Here is a 16,631-nt window from a genome sequence, read left to right as displayed (position 1 = left end):
AACTGTGCTGGCGCTGCCCTGGACAGGGTCTAATGCCAGGTACAGGCATAATAATACCTTACTGTGCTCTGAGATACCAGTCAGTCACTATGCGAACAGACATGAATTGGGAAATTTGGGAAAATATATTTTTTCTATTGGATTCTTGTGACAACAGATAAACAAGACATTCAGTTCTAAAGAACAAGGGTATTGGCTGAACAATTGTCTTAAGTGCATTTGATATTGTTTGGTAAAAAAAATAAAAATCCTTTCAACCACTTGCTAAAAAACATAATTTAACACTATTCATATGGCCATATAGTAACCAGACACATGTCATCTTCTCTCAGGAGACAAGGCCATTGCAGATCATGGTGACTGGCTCCCCCTGTTGGTCTTCTGGTTCCTGCTTCCATGTTCTCACCCGGAGCAGAGCAGACACTGGAACACAGTACGGGCTTAACATTTCGGACACACAACCCCTCCCCACACACAAATTACACAATTACCCTAATACACTATACCAACCTCCCCCCTAATGAATGTGTGGTCTGACTCTAAATGATAGCCAGCCTTGTTTTAGTCAGACAGAGACACAGACAGACACACACAGCTCCAGTCCATCTGTTTACGTCTGGGTGGATTTCCTCTGTGTGAGTTATGAGGAGAGACTGTGTGGCAATGCTATTCGGTTAAAAAAAAGAGAATGTCTGGGAGTGAAACACAATACTTTAATGATCTGGAGGGCACCCAACTGTACGCCCCCACACGTCTTCCTGCTTGCACAACTTTGGGAATTATCTGCGAGTAGAATTGACTTGTTTGTGCAGTGGAACAGAAGAGAATGAGAAGCAGACAGGCTCCAAAACATGAAGCTGGAGGCTGATTTTGAAGGCGTCTTCAGGGGGGAAGGAGGGGTTAGACATTCATTCCACTATAGTGAAAACTATGAAGAGGTCTATTAGTTAAAAAACTGGTCTTAGTCCAGCTCCTCTGTCTACCATCAATAACACATACTGTAACCAGTGGTGGAAAAAGTAGACATTCTATTTAAAATGTAAGTTACTCAAGTAAAAAAGTGACCCAGTAAAATAAGTAGTTGGAACCAAAATACTTTAAGTATAAAATGTAAACGTAATTGCAAAAATATACTTAAGTATCAAACAGTAAAAGTATAAATCATTTAAAATTCCTTATATTAAGCAAAGCAGACGGCACCATTTTCTTGTTTATATATATATATTATTTTTTTACGGATAGCCAGGAGCACACTCCAACACTCAGTATTTGCAAAAGATGCATGTGTTTAGTGAGTCCACCAGATCAGAGGCAGTAGGGGTGACCATGTGTTCTCTTGATAAGTGTGTGAACTGGACCATTTTCCTGTCCTGCTGAACATTCGATATGTAATGACTACTAAATAGTCATTATAGTAAAAAGCACAATATTTTCTTTAGGAATGTAAGGAAGTAAGTAGTCAAAAAAATATAAATAGTAAAGTACAGATACCCCCAAAAACAACTTAATACTTTAAAGTATTTTTACTTAAGTACTTTACACCACTGAATATAGCACAAGGACATACACTAACTGTAGGCCGCTAGGTCATTAGTCCAGTGGGGTGTTCCAGAAAGCAGGATCATTAGGTTAGCCAGCTAACTATGACAAGCAGTTAAATACATCTTGATTGTCTGATTCATTTAGGAAGCTTAACTTGTCTTGAATATGGGTTGTTGATTAATGAGTAAATTATAGCATGCAAATTCCAAATCTATATTCCTCAAAAATATGGTTATTTTTGCATTTTTAGGACAGTTAGCTGGCTAACTCATGGATCCTCTTTTCTGGAACAACCCCCAGGCAAATCACACCCACAAACCAGAGTGCCAATAATAGGTTTATTTCAATAATGTCAATATTGTTTTTTTTTTTAAAGCCATGACATAGCCTGGATCTTTTCTTCTGAAATGGACATACACATGTCGTAATTGCAGTGATTTTTGAAAAACGTTTGAGCTAGAGAAAACAAATAAGGCCAGAGGAGATGTCTTCTAGTACTAAAACCCAAGCAGGTAAAAAAGGCTCCCCCCCCCCCCACCCCAATTCAAACCAACCAATGAATGTATACAATTTACACATTGAACTCTGAATAATCAAAACAAATATTTACAAATCCTTTTATCAAATTTGTATTACAACAAACGTCTGAAAGGATGGCAAAACAAAACGATACATATTTTTGCTTTATTCACACTAAAGCATTTTCAAACTATGACAGAATATCCTTTGAAAGCATTCTAAATAATGAGAAAATAAAATCCTAAATGATAGTCATAACATAACCAGTCTCCTCTCCCCAATGCCTAGCCTCATAAATATCTTTAGTGTCACCTTTTCTGATGGCTGATTGGGGTTCGTCTGTATGCTATAGGAGAAAGATGGTGAGTGGGGTTCGTCTGTATGCTATAGGAGAAAGATGGTGAGTGGGGTTCGTCTGTATGCTATAGGAGAAAGATGGTGAGTGGGGTTCGTCTGTATGCTATAGGAGAAAGATGGTGAGTGGGGTTCGTCTGTATGCTATAGGAGAAAGATGGTGAGTGGGGTTCGTCTGTATGCTATAGGAGAAAGATGGTGAGTGGGGTTCGTCTGTATGCTATAGGAGAAAGATGGTGAGTGGGGTTCGTCTGTATGCTATAGGAGAAAGATGGTGAGTGGGGTTCGTCTGTATGCTATAGGAGAAAGATGGTGAGTGGGTGTTTTTTCGTTTGTTACTTCACTAGTTTATCTAAACAGGAGTCATTCAATCCACAGTGAGACCTGAATAAAATGTCCCCTTTTCGGTGGCTGAAGTATAATATAAAACTACCACTGCTGCCATCACAACTCAAGCTAAAGATTTCCCTTCGTACTGTACAGGAGAGAGAGAAAAAAAAGATGTTAATTTTGGGCAAATTGAGCATTACTGCCAGGAGTGTCAGTGTCTATATGGAGCAGTGATGAAGGGCAGTTTGTATTCCCATACAAGTCTAAATGGTTGATTTTGTTTGTTACATAGTACCTAATATTTCATGCATCTTAGGTTCCCTTGTTCTGAAAACATCTAATCTAAGGACCTGGCACAGCTACATCTAAGCCTACTGTAGACTGAGCTCAGGTAGCATAATTGTCATGGATGTTTGCACCATGTGTCCACATACAAGGTTGTGGAGTAAATGGTATCAGAGCATGGACAAAACAGGTAGCCTTACCTGTATTATAGTTATACCAATTGAATCAAGCAACGCAACAGTAAAATGAAGCATATCGCGCTGATATGTCAACTGTGGTTTGGCCTAGCGTCTAATGCAGTACATGCAGTGAAACCTGCCCTCATTTACTCTCTAGAGCCAAAAACACTGAAGCTTTCAACACTGTTTAAACCAACACAAAGTCAATAGCAAGCATGAAATGCAAATCAATATTGAACAGACAACAGAAAAAACACTTGCGACCATATTTCCGTGTGGAAACAGAGGGTCAGCCGGAAGGCCACTTTATAGTGTGTGTCGATGGCCCTCCAAAACTGATAAGCTCGGATACACACTAGCCTGCGTCCAATCTGGCAGGTAGCGCGACCGCCTCGCCAGTCAGATGCCTCGAAACAGTCATAACAAAAAGAAAACTAAAAAGCAATAACCAATGGACCTTTGAACTTCATGTACTCAATAAATCTTCCAAAAATAAAAAGGGAAAGGTAGGAACAGAGATTTATGCATTAGGTTTGCTTTAAATGAGTGGAGGAAAGGTAGTCCATAGTTCTTTCTCATGTCTGAACAGACCAGTCCCAGTGCTGGGGGGGGGGGGGGGGGGTCGTGGATGTGGAATAGCCCTATTTGACCAGCCTCTTGGCCACGTCTTGGTAGGCGATCTCAATCTCTTTGTCGCTGGGGCAGGTGTTGGTGAACTCCTCGCGCGTATAGACGTTCTGCAGGTACTGCCAGATGCCCGTCATGTCCTTGGGAATGTCAAAGCCTCTGTACTTCTTGGTCACCACCTGTGGATGGAGGTGGACATTGATGAAGTCAGTCTCAGAACAAACTTCTAGAGAACGCGTCCCTCTACAGGCCAAGAGTGGTACAACATGACTTGGTAGCAGAATTGCATATGCAAGATACCCATACATAAAAGATGTTTTGCAAACACCAGCATGCCAGCATTGTGCTACCTTATCAGCAAAATTAGCTTTGATAAGTGACCACTATAATAGTCGGTCAGGCTCACTTGGGGAATAATGGCGCTGGAGGAGATGGCTGCTGTTTTACGGGCTCCTAAAATATTCTGTAAGTAAGCATTTCACGGTAAGGTCTACACCGGTTGTATTCGGCACATGTGACAAATAAAAATAGATTTGGGGTGACGATGTGGCAGTCATTTTTTTTAGAGTTGGAAAATGTAGGATAGCAGTGCAGGACCGAGTTTGTGAAATGCACCCACAAAAGGGCTTTATAACAGACATTGGTTATATTTTCAGAATCACTGTATCAGGGGTTCCTTTTTAAAGCAATGTATACTGGTAATTCTGATATGTACCCTAGAGGTCAAAGGTCAAAGTTCTGTTGAAAAATTGGTCTGATGGATAGCTGTGAATCAAAACTTTCCAATTACACATGGTTAAAAAGGGTAGACGTGAGCAACAACTTCTTGTATACTGATATTGACCCTAATAGGGAAAAATGAATGGGAAGGAGGGAAGAAAGTGATAACCAGAGAAAGAACCACTTCCTGCACGACTACCATATATTTTCCAACTCTAGGACCATAGACGAAAGAACTCACTGAGACATTGTAACCCCAAGTGAGCCCAAAGGCATAAATTTGGGGGTCTGGCTCATGAACTATATGGAGTCTGCTAATGTGTGTGGAATATCCTGTTTAATACCCTCAATCTCACCTTGACGATGTGCAGCTTGGGCAGGAGGTTGCAGTCAGCCAGTGTCATCTCGTCACCGTCCAGGAACTTGCGAGTGGAGATTTTGATGTCCTCGATGCTGTTGTGGTCGATCTCGTCAGGCAGCGGGGAGCGCAGGTACTCGTCCAGCTTCTGCAGGGTCTTCAACAGCCCACGCTCCAGACCTACAGCACAAAAAGGAACGTTCATCTCTCATTACACCATCACAACAACTGACAACTGCATTATAGCATTCACAAACCAGCCTGCCTGCATTGTGTTGAATAATCTGGACTCCTTCCCAAACAGACACTACAGGAAACACACAGCAGAGGGCAGCATTTCATAGCAAGATGGCAGAACTAGAGCTGCCTGCGTAAGTACTTTCACAGACATCCCTCACTGACAGTTTTTAGCATTTTCTTGAGACCCCAAATAAGGCATGGTCCATGCAGCCAACATAGATAGCAGGGGTTGGACTCATTGTGGTTTATTGAGCAAATCCTACAGATTTCATTTGATTGTAGAGTATGTAGCCAGTTGGAGAGGGTGTGACGAGGCATGCGTTTTACATTTTAAAGTCTTATAAACAGGGCCTGCTTATCATTCAGATAGGACTGTCAGCAGTAGTGTTGACATAGCCTAGAAGGAATTCAAAGCCAAACATCACTATGGGTCAATATTACAGCAGGGTGGAGAATAGAAACCATACCATCCAAGATACAGTATCAGTTCATGTCCTTTGGTATGTCATAAAACAGCTGACCCCAGATTAACATAGCATACAGACAGAGAAACATTAGCCATTTTGACCGAGGCAAAGCTACAGTATACCATCACCTATTGTCTTGTACAAATCATGTCTTCCCATGGTCATAACACAATATGATAGGGAAGAGAGGTGCTTTGAGCTCATGTCCAGGCCATCTCTCTCGGTTGTTTTTTCCAGGCTGTTTGGAGAGCTCAGCCAGGTGACATGGGGGACAGGAATGGGCCTGGGGACAGAGTGAGGCCACCCCAGAGAACAAAAGCCCTGTGTTCCTGTGTCAGACCCCCACTCTCACCCAGCCACCAATCACCTCAGGCTAGCACTGTCGCTTAGCAACCACAGAACTCTTCCTGCACCACCAGTGTAACTCCATTTCTAAGTATTGCTTGTCCACTGACTTCTGAGTAGTAACCTGGAACTAAAATGTGTGTGTGTGTATATATATATATATATATCTCGTGTAGGGATGGAAAGCTCACCCTCGTTGGCATCTGGTTTGGAGTTCTTGATGAAGGCTGAGAACTTGGCAAAGATGTCCATCCCAACTGTGTTGGACTCAGGGTGTCTGGTGCCAAGCTTGGTGAACCTACACACACACAACACCGAAGATACACCTGGTTAGATCTGACAAGCAGAGTGTATACTGTATCGTAGGCATCTACTCGTGGAGGCAGTCTGATGTGAAGTGCCTACTGGGTGTGAAACACTGTCGCCAACCAGACGACTCACTTGGGTGGGCTGAGGACATCCTCTAGGAACTCCTCGATCCTGTTGACGTCGGTCTTGACCTCCCCATTGAAGGTGATGAAAGGAGGGTGTGTGCCTGGGGCCAGGTTCTGGAGGTCTGCAGGCTTCCTAGGGAGCAGAGAAGAGAGGGGATTTAGTGGCCATGTCACAACGCACTGGTAACAGCCAAACGATTATCTTATACTGTGTTAAGGGAGAGCCTGGCAGGTAGGCGCATTGGGCCAGTAACTGAAAGGGTCCTGGATCGAATCCCAGAGGTGACGAGGTAAAAATCTGTCATTCTGCCCCTGAGCAAGGCAGTTAACTCACTGTTCCCCAGGGGCCAATGATGTGGAAGTCGATTAAGGTAGCCCCCCACACCTCTCTGATTCAGAGGTTAAATGTGGAAGACACATTTCAGTTGAATGCATACAGTTGTACAACTGACAAGGTATCCCCCTTTCCCTCTCCTTGATGTTGTTGAAAAGGTCTGTCTTGTTTGTGTGGATGACTTCACTACAAAACCAAGTTTCCCCTATGGATAATAAAGTTCTCTACTCCAAAACTCAGCCATCACGGATTACTCACTAATCTATCATTTTATATCCCTATAATCCATCTGGTCTATCTACTCTTTAAAATCATCAAAGCGTTATTCTGTGTCTCCCAGGGCCCAGTTCTATTGCAGATCAGTGGAAGGGGCTGTGGCCAATAGGGACAGGGATGCGTGTCCTGTCTGTCTCATGCTAGACTGTTCCAGACCACTCTGGCCCTCTACAGTCCTCCCCACTCACACACCCTGGGCTGGACTTTATTTTCAACAGGGTCATGTATGCGCGTGTCCATGTGCATTCTTCTGTCCACAGTGCTCGTTTTGTTTTGTTTTGTTCCAGATGTCTCTGGGAGGCGAGATATGATGAACACACAGAACATAATGAGTGAGTGGTGAATGACCAATCAACAGCACATAGTCCTGAGTCATGTTCTATAATCACCCACAAAAACACATTTCCAAAGTAAAAGCAGATAAAAGTCATTGTGTCTGCTAATTATCAGGGTTGTCATGTCTGAGCAAAATTGAAAAAAAAGAAGTGAGGCGCAAATTAACTTTGATGCAGAGAACAGCCTACCACTGATGGAGCCATAGAGACTGCTTCACATGCAGGCCATGTCACCATGCAATGGTATGTGCAAAGTACAGCGGTTACGGTCTCCCTACAAGGGCAGCTGTGAAACAGACTCGTAAGACCAACTAGTCACGGGGGCACCAAAACAGGAAGTGATCTCAATCCTTTGGTATGAGCACAGGAAGCACCCTCGCCCCATGGCAACATTAAGGAACAGTGGAGGGGGTAAGTGTACTCTCAAAAAGATAAATAAAAATGCATTTATATGTTATTCAAATTGAGCCAAAAAGGCTTTTTGAATAGTTTTCCAAAGCAAGGTCATAACATTAAGGTTAGAAAATGTACTGTCCTTGAGTTCCATACAGCAATAAAACAAGATTAAATAGGACACATTTGTGCAATACTTTGTCTCGTTCTGTTGACTGGAGAGTGACCACACTACGGTGTGGAAAAAGTGAAGACTTTATCAGTCATTTAAAAAATTTAAAAAAAAGGCCAAAGCAGTATGTGGTCAGAACTGAACAAAGACATGTTTGACAAAAGAGGGGGAAACAGACACTTAAGCGGGCGGACATCCTCCACTGCCTTTTACAAGACCTCTGGAAGCTCGTTTCGTCTTACACACCCTCACACACAGTTATAGATACATATGCAAATACATTCAGATAGCCAAAGACAACTTCCCTGTGCTTCCAAACGTAAAAGAGAAGGTTGCTCTGTGTACTACCCCGTCTTGTTTCCAACTCTAGATTACCCACAGGACCAACCCTGGCAGAGGTAGCAGTGTTTGAGCTTTCTCAGGAGAAGAGATGCTAAGCGATGCATAAGTATCCGCATGGCTGAGCTATACCCTCTACAACACTTCGTCAGAGCCTCCTGTATACTATACTGTCAGTCAGACAGCAATGATTTAAGGCCCATGGAAATCAAGTCCATTACTATATCTGAAAATAAATCACACATACTGTATGGTAACAGCCCTGGCCTGGGAAGAGGAAAAACAATCAGGAAGTGATTAGATGATGCATTGAGGAATAATGGTTGGGCAAGGAGCTGCCAGGCAGCCTTCTACAGAACATGGACAAGAACGTTTACTGCAGTTCCAGCCAAGACTAAATAGACTTCAAATGACTTTGGGAGGGGAAGCTGATCCTTTTAGATTCTGCTTTGATTTTAGAGTAAGAAAAATACAATTTACCCCCAAAATCTAGGGAGGGAGTGAGGGCAACCTCAAATAGCCTCTCCAGAATGCAGCTTGTTTATTTTCCAGATTTCTCCGGGTTGGGAAAGGTCATGGGAAAAACAAATAAGCAGTAAGGGTGGTGAAAATGCTTGAGGTGGGGTTGGATCAGAATGTTAGTGGAGAGCCCAGAAAAGCTCTGAGAGACAGAGACAGCGAGAGAGAACATTCCCCTGGCTCTCCAGGAGCAGAGGAAGTGTAGAAGGCAGACCCCTTCTGGGGGAATGAGCTAGCTAGCGGGACGTGGTGGTGGTGGAGTGAGCGAGAAGGCTAGCGGGACGTGGTGGTGGAGTGAGCGAGAAGGCTAGCGGGACGTGGTGGTGGAGTGAGCGAGAAGGCTAGCGGGACGTGGTGGTGTGTATTCTCCCTCACCTTTTCAGGTCCACTGTGGTGACGTTGAAGACCACTCCCTTTAGCCACAGGATCATGAAGAGTCTCTGTGAGAACGGACAGTTCCCAATGCTCTCGCCATCACTTCCCGCCTGAGAGATAGGGAAGAAGGTCAGATTACGTCAGCATTATTTACAGATAATGGATGACACTCGCATGATTGTGTTTGTATGATAGCTCCTGTAAAACCAAATAAAATGCACCAGCCTGCATGGATTAGAGAAGTGGTTCTCAAACTTGACCCACAACCCCCCCCCCCCCCCCAAAAGTGGTTCAAACCTCAATCACTGCACACGCAAACAATCTCTGCGCAAACGTAGCCTGTCATCATAGCTAACAGTGATGCATTTTCAAAAAGCAAGATTAAAGACCGTTTTACACCTGCATTTTGAGCTGAATGGAATTCATGTTTGCAGCCAATATCAACTGGGGATATCATGTCATTTCTCTGGAGTCCAGAGCAGGATCAGACAGAAAGCATGGTCTGTCTGTCGCCTTTTTCTTCCTCACAAATAATACCGTCACCAGAATGTTACATCTTCATCCCATAATTATTGAAGGCAGTGTGGTGTTAGACATATGTGAATTCTGAAAATGATCAATGAAAAAGCAGTAGGTACCCCATTGTTCTGGTAAAGATGCATCGGTAGCAGACAAACGAGCGTTTTCTGGTCACTAATCTGGATATGCGCCCACCAATGCTGATGACTGGTCAACAGTCAAGATGCGGTTCTGAACGACAGGATGGTTTTTACATGAATTTGGTGCAGTACCGTAGTTCAATGTTATTAGCCAGATCGAATAGGCAAAGGTATGAATATAAAATACAAATATAAACCTAGTGTACAAAACATTATGAACACCTCTATCTATGACAGACTGACCAGGTGAATCCAGGTGAAAGCTGTGATCCCTTATTGATCACCTGTTAAATCCACTTCAAAATCAGTGTAGATGAAGTGGAGGAGACAGGTTTAATAAGGATTTTTAAGCCTTGAGACATGTATTGTGTATGTGTGTCATTCAGAGGGTGAATGGGCAAGACAAAAGATTGAAGTACCTTTGTACGGGGTATGGTAGTAGGTGCCAGGCGCACCGGTTTGAGTGCGTCAAAATTGCCACGCTGCTTGATTTTTCACTAACCGTTTCCAGAGTTCATGCCCCAATTGAGTCTGTTCTGAGGGCAAATACAGGGTGCAACTCAATAATAATAATAATAAAATGTTCCTAATGTTTCGTACACTCAGTGTATATAGCCTATTAAAATACTGTTTCACACTCAGGACCCCCAGTTTGATAACCACTGGAATAGAGGCAGACAATCAAACATGGCTGACAGATCTAAATGAGTCTTGTAAGCGGATCCCAATAAAGTCAAGGTTGAGCCTTAAATGCAGAAGGGTCTTGGAACACTGATATTATCAGACCTCGACTGTACACTTTCCAATGACCAGTGGCGTTTCACTACACTGACCCAGCACAGGCCTATTTTGAGCAGAAAATTATTCTTCCACACAGTTGAGAGACTAGCTCCTTGACACCCAGAGAGCAGGCTGACCTTTGTCTCAAACACTTTAGCACACTTCCACAGCAGCCTCCATTCTTCCACCCTGGCAGTCAGCCTGGCAGTCAGCCAAGTGGAACACAAACCCCAGATGTGACTAAGACGGAGCAGGACGGCGGTCTTGCGTTTCATTAGGCCGTGTATTAGAGTGAGAGGGGAAGGAGGATATGTCTGACAGTGCTTTAATCAGCCTGCTTGTCCTTCACATATGTTGAGTTGTAAAACATTTAGTTCTTAGAAGAACTGTTATCAGACCATCTCTGGACATGGGGGGGGGGGGGGGGGGGGGGGGAACAAGGAAGTACCCAGTAGTAGAGATCCCACCACCACCCAGGGGATTTTCCCCTTCCTCAAATAGATCTGTTACTTTTACCTCTGCTGTATGAAACTACTACTGTGCATTGGAATAATGTACACACAGACCTCCAGTCCAAGCAGTAAAAAGGAGGCAGTGAGCAGAATATACCAAACACTCCACTGGCAGACAGTGTCCTAGAAAACAGAGATATCTCCAACTACCACTGCTAGCAAACACTCCCCCTCACCCACTCCCCCCTCCTCAAGTGGGTCCATATCAATAGGGCTCTTCAGTACAGGCAAGTGCCAGTATCCAGTTTAGTGAGTGAGTGGGGTAATAGATGTGGGAGTGAGGAAGAGACGGGATCCCAAAGAAGGAGTTGAATGCAACTAACTTCTCATGTAATATTAATATGTTACACGTGTACAGTAATATTAATATGTTACACGTGTACAGTAATTACTAAATTAGGAAAGTGGGTAAGACTTTATTTGGATAGTTTGTAGAACATCTACAGATGGACTATCAGTAACATTTTAACTAAGCTTAATCCTAACCCCAAACGTAACACTTTAGCCTAACCCTTATTCTAAACCGTAACCTTAGCAAGCAGTTGCTTATCATCAGATTGTCTATCCAAGTAACCGGAAAGTGAAATTAAAATATGAGTAAAGATCTTGTGTAAGCAAACATAGTAGCCTTTGATTTCACTCCAGTAAATAGAGTACTTTCAGTTAAAGCCAACTCATTCTGAGTTTGTGCTTTGATTTCTGGCATTGACAGCGATACCATACTACTCACATCATCTTGCTACTCTCACTATTGATCGCTCTACAACTGTATTTTCTGACATCAGTCCAACTTCAATATGTTTTTCCCTCTTAAGCGGATCAACTCAAGCAGTCGCAGCCCCATCCACATGGTCGAAATCTTCCCCCTTCCCAGATTTACACAACTGGTTATGGAGTGCTCCATAGAGACCGTGAGCTCATAGAGGAAGGCCATTCTCAGAGCCAGTTCATTCTGAAGAATGCCCAGTATTCATCCATTCAGAAGGGCAGGGACTGAAGGTCATCAGAGCCTTGACGAAAAGGAATTTCTTCCCTCTCCCACTGTAACAAGTCTTCACTAAACTGAATGGTTGCACATTCCCTCTTGGATCTGTGTACTTCTCATCAGTCACTTTGTATCTGTTGATATCCTCTCGCCTATCCATCCTCGTCATATTTCTCTCTTGTGCCCGCTCTCCCTCTGACCAGTGCAGAGGGTATCTTGAGGAAAACTCCTCTCAGATTCAGTTCCAACATCAAAGACGTGCATACACTAATTAAAATAGCATACCACAGACTTGAGTTATGGACTGACGGACCTGTGCCAAGATGGGGCTTTCTGGAACGTGAATAAAATCGTATTACTTCACATGGATCTAACGTTCCCCTCTACCACTAGAAATATGTCCCACCCCCCAAAAAATTAAAAATAAAAACACGTTGCCAAAAATCTATTTTTTATTTTCAAGGTTTTTTGGACTAAAGTCATCCTATGAATGAATAGGGGACTTTCCAGACTGTTCCAGGCAGTGTGTCCAGCTAGCAGCAGCCTGCTGATTTGCTCTCTCTGTGGTGTGAAGGTCCGGTGTGTTCTCTCAGTTTGATCTGCCTGCTGCTAGAGGCTGGAGCTGCTGTTCAATATCTCAAAAAGGTTGTATTCGATCACAGCCTTTGTTCAATGTCCCCTCCTTTTGATTCCATTACTATCCTGTGTATAAAAGGTTTGCTATCAAATTGTCGTATTGCTCTGTTTGAAACCTCAGATAATTGTTAGCTACCAAGAGTCCAGAGAGATTAGTTCTTGTTGGTTAATGTGTCAGGGGTAGGAATGACCGTATGACATGGTGACTGTTCCCATGACAAGCCGCCCATAATAAAAAGAGATGATTATCATTTCAGAAGTTTCCATGTGAACGGCTTCAGAGAATAAAATGCTAAGTAGACATAAGACATGGATTTCAGCCATGTTTAGTATACAGTGCCTCCCCTCCTCTCAATCTACACACAATACCACATAATGACAAAGAAAAACGGGTTTAGAAATTTTTGCTAATTTATTAAAAATAAAACCGAAATATTACATTCACATAAGTATTCAGACCCTTTACTCAGTACTTCGTTGAAGCACCTTTGGCAGCGATTACAGCATCAAGTTTGATTGGGTAGGACACTACAAGCTCAGCCCACCTGTATTTGGGGAGTTTCTCCCATTCTTCTCTGCAGATCCTCTCAAGCTCTGTCAGGTTGGATGGGGAGCGTTGCTGCACAGCTATTTTCATGTCTCTACAGAGATGTACGATCGGGTTCAAGTTCGGGCTCTGGCTGGGCCACTCAAGGACATTCAGAGACATGTCCCGAACCCACTCCTGCGTTGTCTATGTACTTTGGGGTCGTTGTCTTGTTGGAAGGTGAACCTTCATCCCAGTCTGTGGTCCTGAGCCCTCTGAAGCAGGTTTTCATCAAGAATCTCTACTTTGTTCCGTTCATCTTTCCCTCGATCCGGACTAGTCTCCCAGTCCCTGCCACTGAAAAACATCCCCACAGCATGATGCTGCCACCACCATGCTTCACCGTAGGGATGGCGCCAGGTTTCCTCCAGACGTGACACTTGGCATTCAGGTCAAAGAGCTCAATCTTGGTTTCATCAGACCAGAGAATCTTGTTTCTTATGGTTTTAGAGTCTTTAGTTGCCTTTTGGCAAACTCCAAGCGGGCTGTCATGTGCCTTTCACTGAGGAGTGGCTACCGTCTGGCCACTCTACCATAAAGGCTGATTAGTGGAGTGCTGTAGATCTGGTTGTCCTTCTGGAAGGTTCTCCCATCTCCACAGAGGAACTCTAGAGCGCTGTCAGAGTGACCATCGGGTTCTTGGTCACCTCCCTGACCAAGGCCCTTCCTCCCCGATTGCTCAGTTTGGCCGGGCAGCCAGCTCTAGGAAGAGTCTTGGTGGTTCTAAACTTCTTCCATTTAAGAATGATGGAGGCCACGGTGTTCTTGGAAACCTTCAATGCTGCAGACATTTTTTGGTACCCTTCCCCAGATCTGTGCCTCAACACAATCCTGTCTCAGGGGCTTTACAATTTCTTCGACCTCATGGCTTGGTTTTTCCTCTGACATGCACTGTCAACTGTGGGACCTAATATAGACAGGTGTGCCTTTCCAAATCCTGTCCAATCAATTATATTTACCACAGGTGGACTCCAATCAAGTTGTAGAAACATCAAGGATGATCAACGGAAACACGATGCACCTGAGCTCAATTTCCAGTCTAATAGCAAAGGGCCTGAATACTTATGTAAATAAAGTATCTGTTTAAACATTTTAATACATGTCTAAAAACCTGTTTTCGCTTTGTAATTATGGGGTATTGTGTGTTGATTGCTGAGGAAATGTTTTTATTTAATCTATTTTAGAATAAGGCTGTGACGCAACAAAATGTGGAAAAAGTCAAGGGGTCAGAATACTTTCCAAATGGAGTGAGCAGCAGCGTTAGGGGTGAGCTCAAGCAAAGCCAGTGCACAGAGATGGCCAGCCACAGTAAAACAGATGATAAACTGTCAGTCAGAACATGGCAGGGATCTTGTCCACTGGAGGCTGCAGACTGCTAAAGCAGACATCAAAACAAGGCCTCGGTCTGATCTTCCAGGTACACGTCAGAGCTGCAGAGAGCCAAGAACTAGTCTGCTACTGCCACAGACTTCCTGCAGCCCTGCCTTCTCTGAGATGGAGGGTGGGAGGGAGAGAGAAATGGTAGAGAATGAGGGAAGACAGAAATAGACTGGTGGAATTAGCATAAATCTAGTTAAGGAGAAAGGGAGACAAAAATAATAGATTGAGTGGGTGAAAAGGGTCCAGGGGAAAAACAAGCAGAGCACAAGCCAACTAAACATTATTAGTGGGCTGCTTGGTGCTCTCCTCATATCACCCCCCCATCCCGGGCCCCTCACTAGAGGCAGGGGGTAGAAACTAGTCCAGAAATGAGGATGCTTGTAGCGGTGCATTTCTGCTGTACGTCCCCTCTGACACAGCTGTATCTTCAACACACAAAGAAACCATCTTAAGACACATACGGTTTACAGTGACGTCGTGTAGATATTCACAAAGCCACAGAAAAAAAGGTTGAAGACATTCAAATCAATAAGATTACTTATTATTTAAAAATATATATTTATGAGCTACAAACTGTTTAAAAGTTCCTAGCCATCCGATTTTAGGGTATTTGACAGACACAGTAGCTGTGACACTAGCCGTGTCTGTTAACTGTCATAACTAAATCATGGCTTAGTTCCGTCCCTCTGAGTGGTGTAACAGGCCCTCCAACACAGTTCTCTCTCAGTATCCATTGCTTTGAGCAGTGTCCCGAAACCGTTGCATTCAGCATTGTGAATACAGAGCTCCTTTTGGGGAATACCCAGCAGAAACTGTTTGTGGACGGTTCTGTGCATGTTACTGGATAAAAAATTAAAAAAGACCAATCAAATTTCATGAGGTAAGAAATTATTTTGGGCCAGCACCTAATATGGTCATGAGATCACACTGATGTACGTTTATTTTAATTTTCAGTGATTCAGCAGTGATCATAATTTCACATTTTATATGTGGTAAGAAAACTGCAATCCTACAGTACTTACTGAAAAATATTACTTAACAAGTCGGCCATCATTCACTATATGATTTAGCCTAGCACTATCCATTTATCTTATTCATTTCCTGGTTAAAATGAGTCAGGAGATGTTGATTGACAATTTGGAATATGATGCAATGTTCCTATTTTACTTACAGCAAGCAATACATGCTACTAGAACATTAGGCTTCTGAAAAACATAATTTGTATTTTTTATTGAACCTTTATTTAACTAGGCAAGTCAGTTAAGAACAAATTCTTATTTACAATGACGGCCTACTGGGGAACAGTGGGTTAACTGCCTTGTTCAGGGGCAGAATGACAGATTTTTACCTTGGGGATTCGATCCAGCAACCTTTCGATTACTGGCCCAATGCTCTAACCACTAGGCTACCTGATTCAACAAAGAGACAGAGTTGTCCGTCCAGTGGAGAGGATGACTCATGCCGAAGTCACTGAAGGTCCAGGGAGGCCCATCGGAGCACAATGGGACCTCAGTCATCCCCCTCCCTCACCCATCTACAGGAGACACGCACCGCCACGTTACCCGTGTTGCGGTGACCTCAGCTCATGATGTCACTTTCACGCTTATGGAGCTACTTCTATAATGACCATCTTGAGGCATGTCAAGTCTGATGACACTGTAGGTTTTAAGCATCAGGATGTTGTAATAGACTGGCTAGTCAGCATTTAAACTGGCATAACAAAATGGCTATTCTTCCTCATGTCCCATAACATTTTATGGCTAGGAACATCCCAGCAATAGAATCATGAGCTGTCCCACTGCCTCCCTCACGAACACACTTTAGGGAATGTATAAATTACCAGTTGTAATAAAGATCATCTATCTAACCTTTTTAAAAGTCCTCATCATTGAGGCCAAAACTCTCCACCAGAGTGGTGGCTGATCAACACTTCAGACCAGGACTGGTAAC

The 16,631-nt window shown here is 43.4% G+C and overlaps 1 protein-coding gene across 1 annotated transcript in view; it reads right to left on the bottom strand.

The window, feature by feature from the left end:
- Positions 1-2,715: 2,715 nt before the first annotated feature.
- LOC106610816 (chloride intracellular channel protein 4) overlaps positions 2,716-16,631 on the bottom strand; it is a 30,769-nt gene continuing 16,853 nt past the window's right edge. Inside the window, exons 2-6 of the mRNA XM_014210424.3 lie at positions 9,144-9,253; positions 6,408-6,533; positions 6,158-6,264; positions 4,913-5,094; positions 2,716-4,015 (exon numbers count right to left, since the gene is read on the bottom strand). Of these exons, the coding sequence (XP_014065899.1) occupies positions 3,851-4,015; positions 4,913-5,094; positions 6,158-6,264; positions 6,408-6,533; positions 9,144-9,253 (690 nt within the window). The 3' untranslated portion in view covers positions 2,716-3,850. The remainder of the gene's footprint in view (positions 4,016-4,912; positions 5,095-6,157; positions 6,265-6,407; positions 6,534-9,143; positions 9,254-16,631) is intronic.

This window comes from Salmo salar, chromosome 09 (assembly GCF_965601325.2).
Source record: "Salmo salar chromosome 09, fSalSal1, whole genome shotgun sequence".
Classification (NCBI taxonomy): domain Eukaryota; kingdom Metazoa; phylum Chordata; class Actinopteri; order Salmoniformes; family Salmonidae; genus Salmo; species Salmo salar.
Note: the sequence above shows the minus strand (reverse complement) of the source record. Positions and strands in the feature narration are given on the sequence as shown.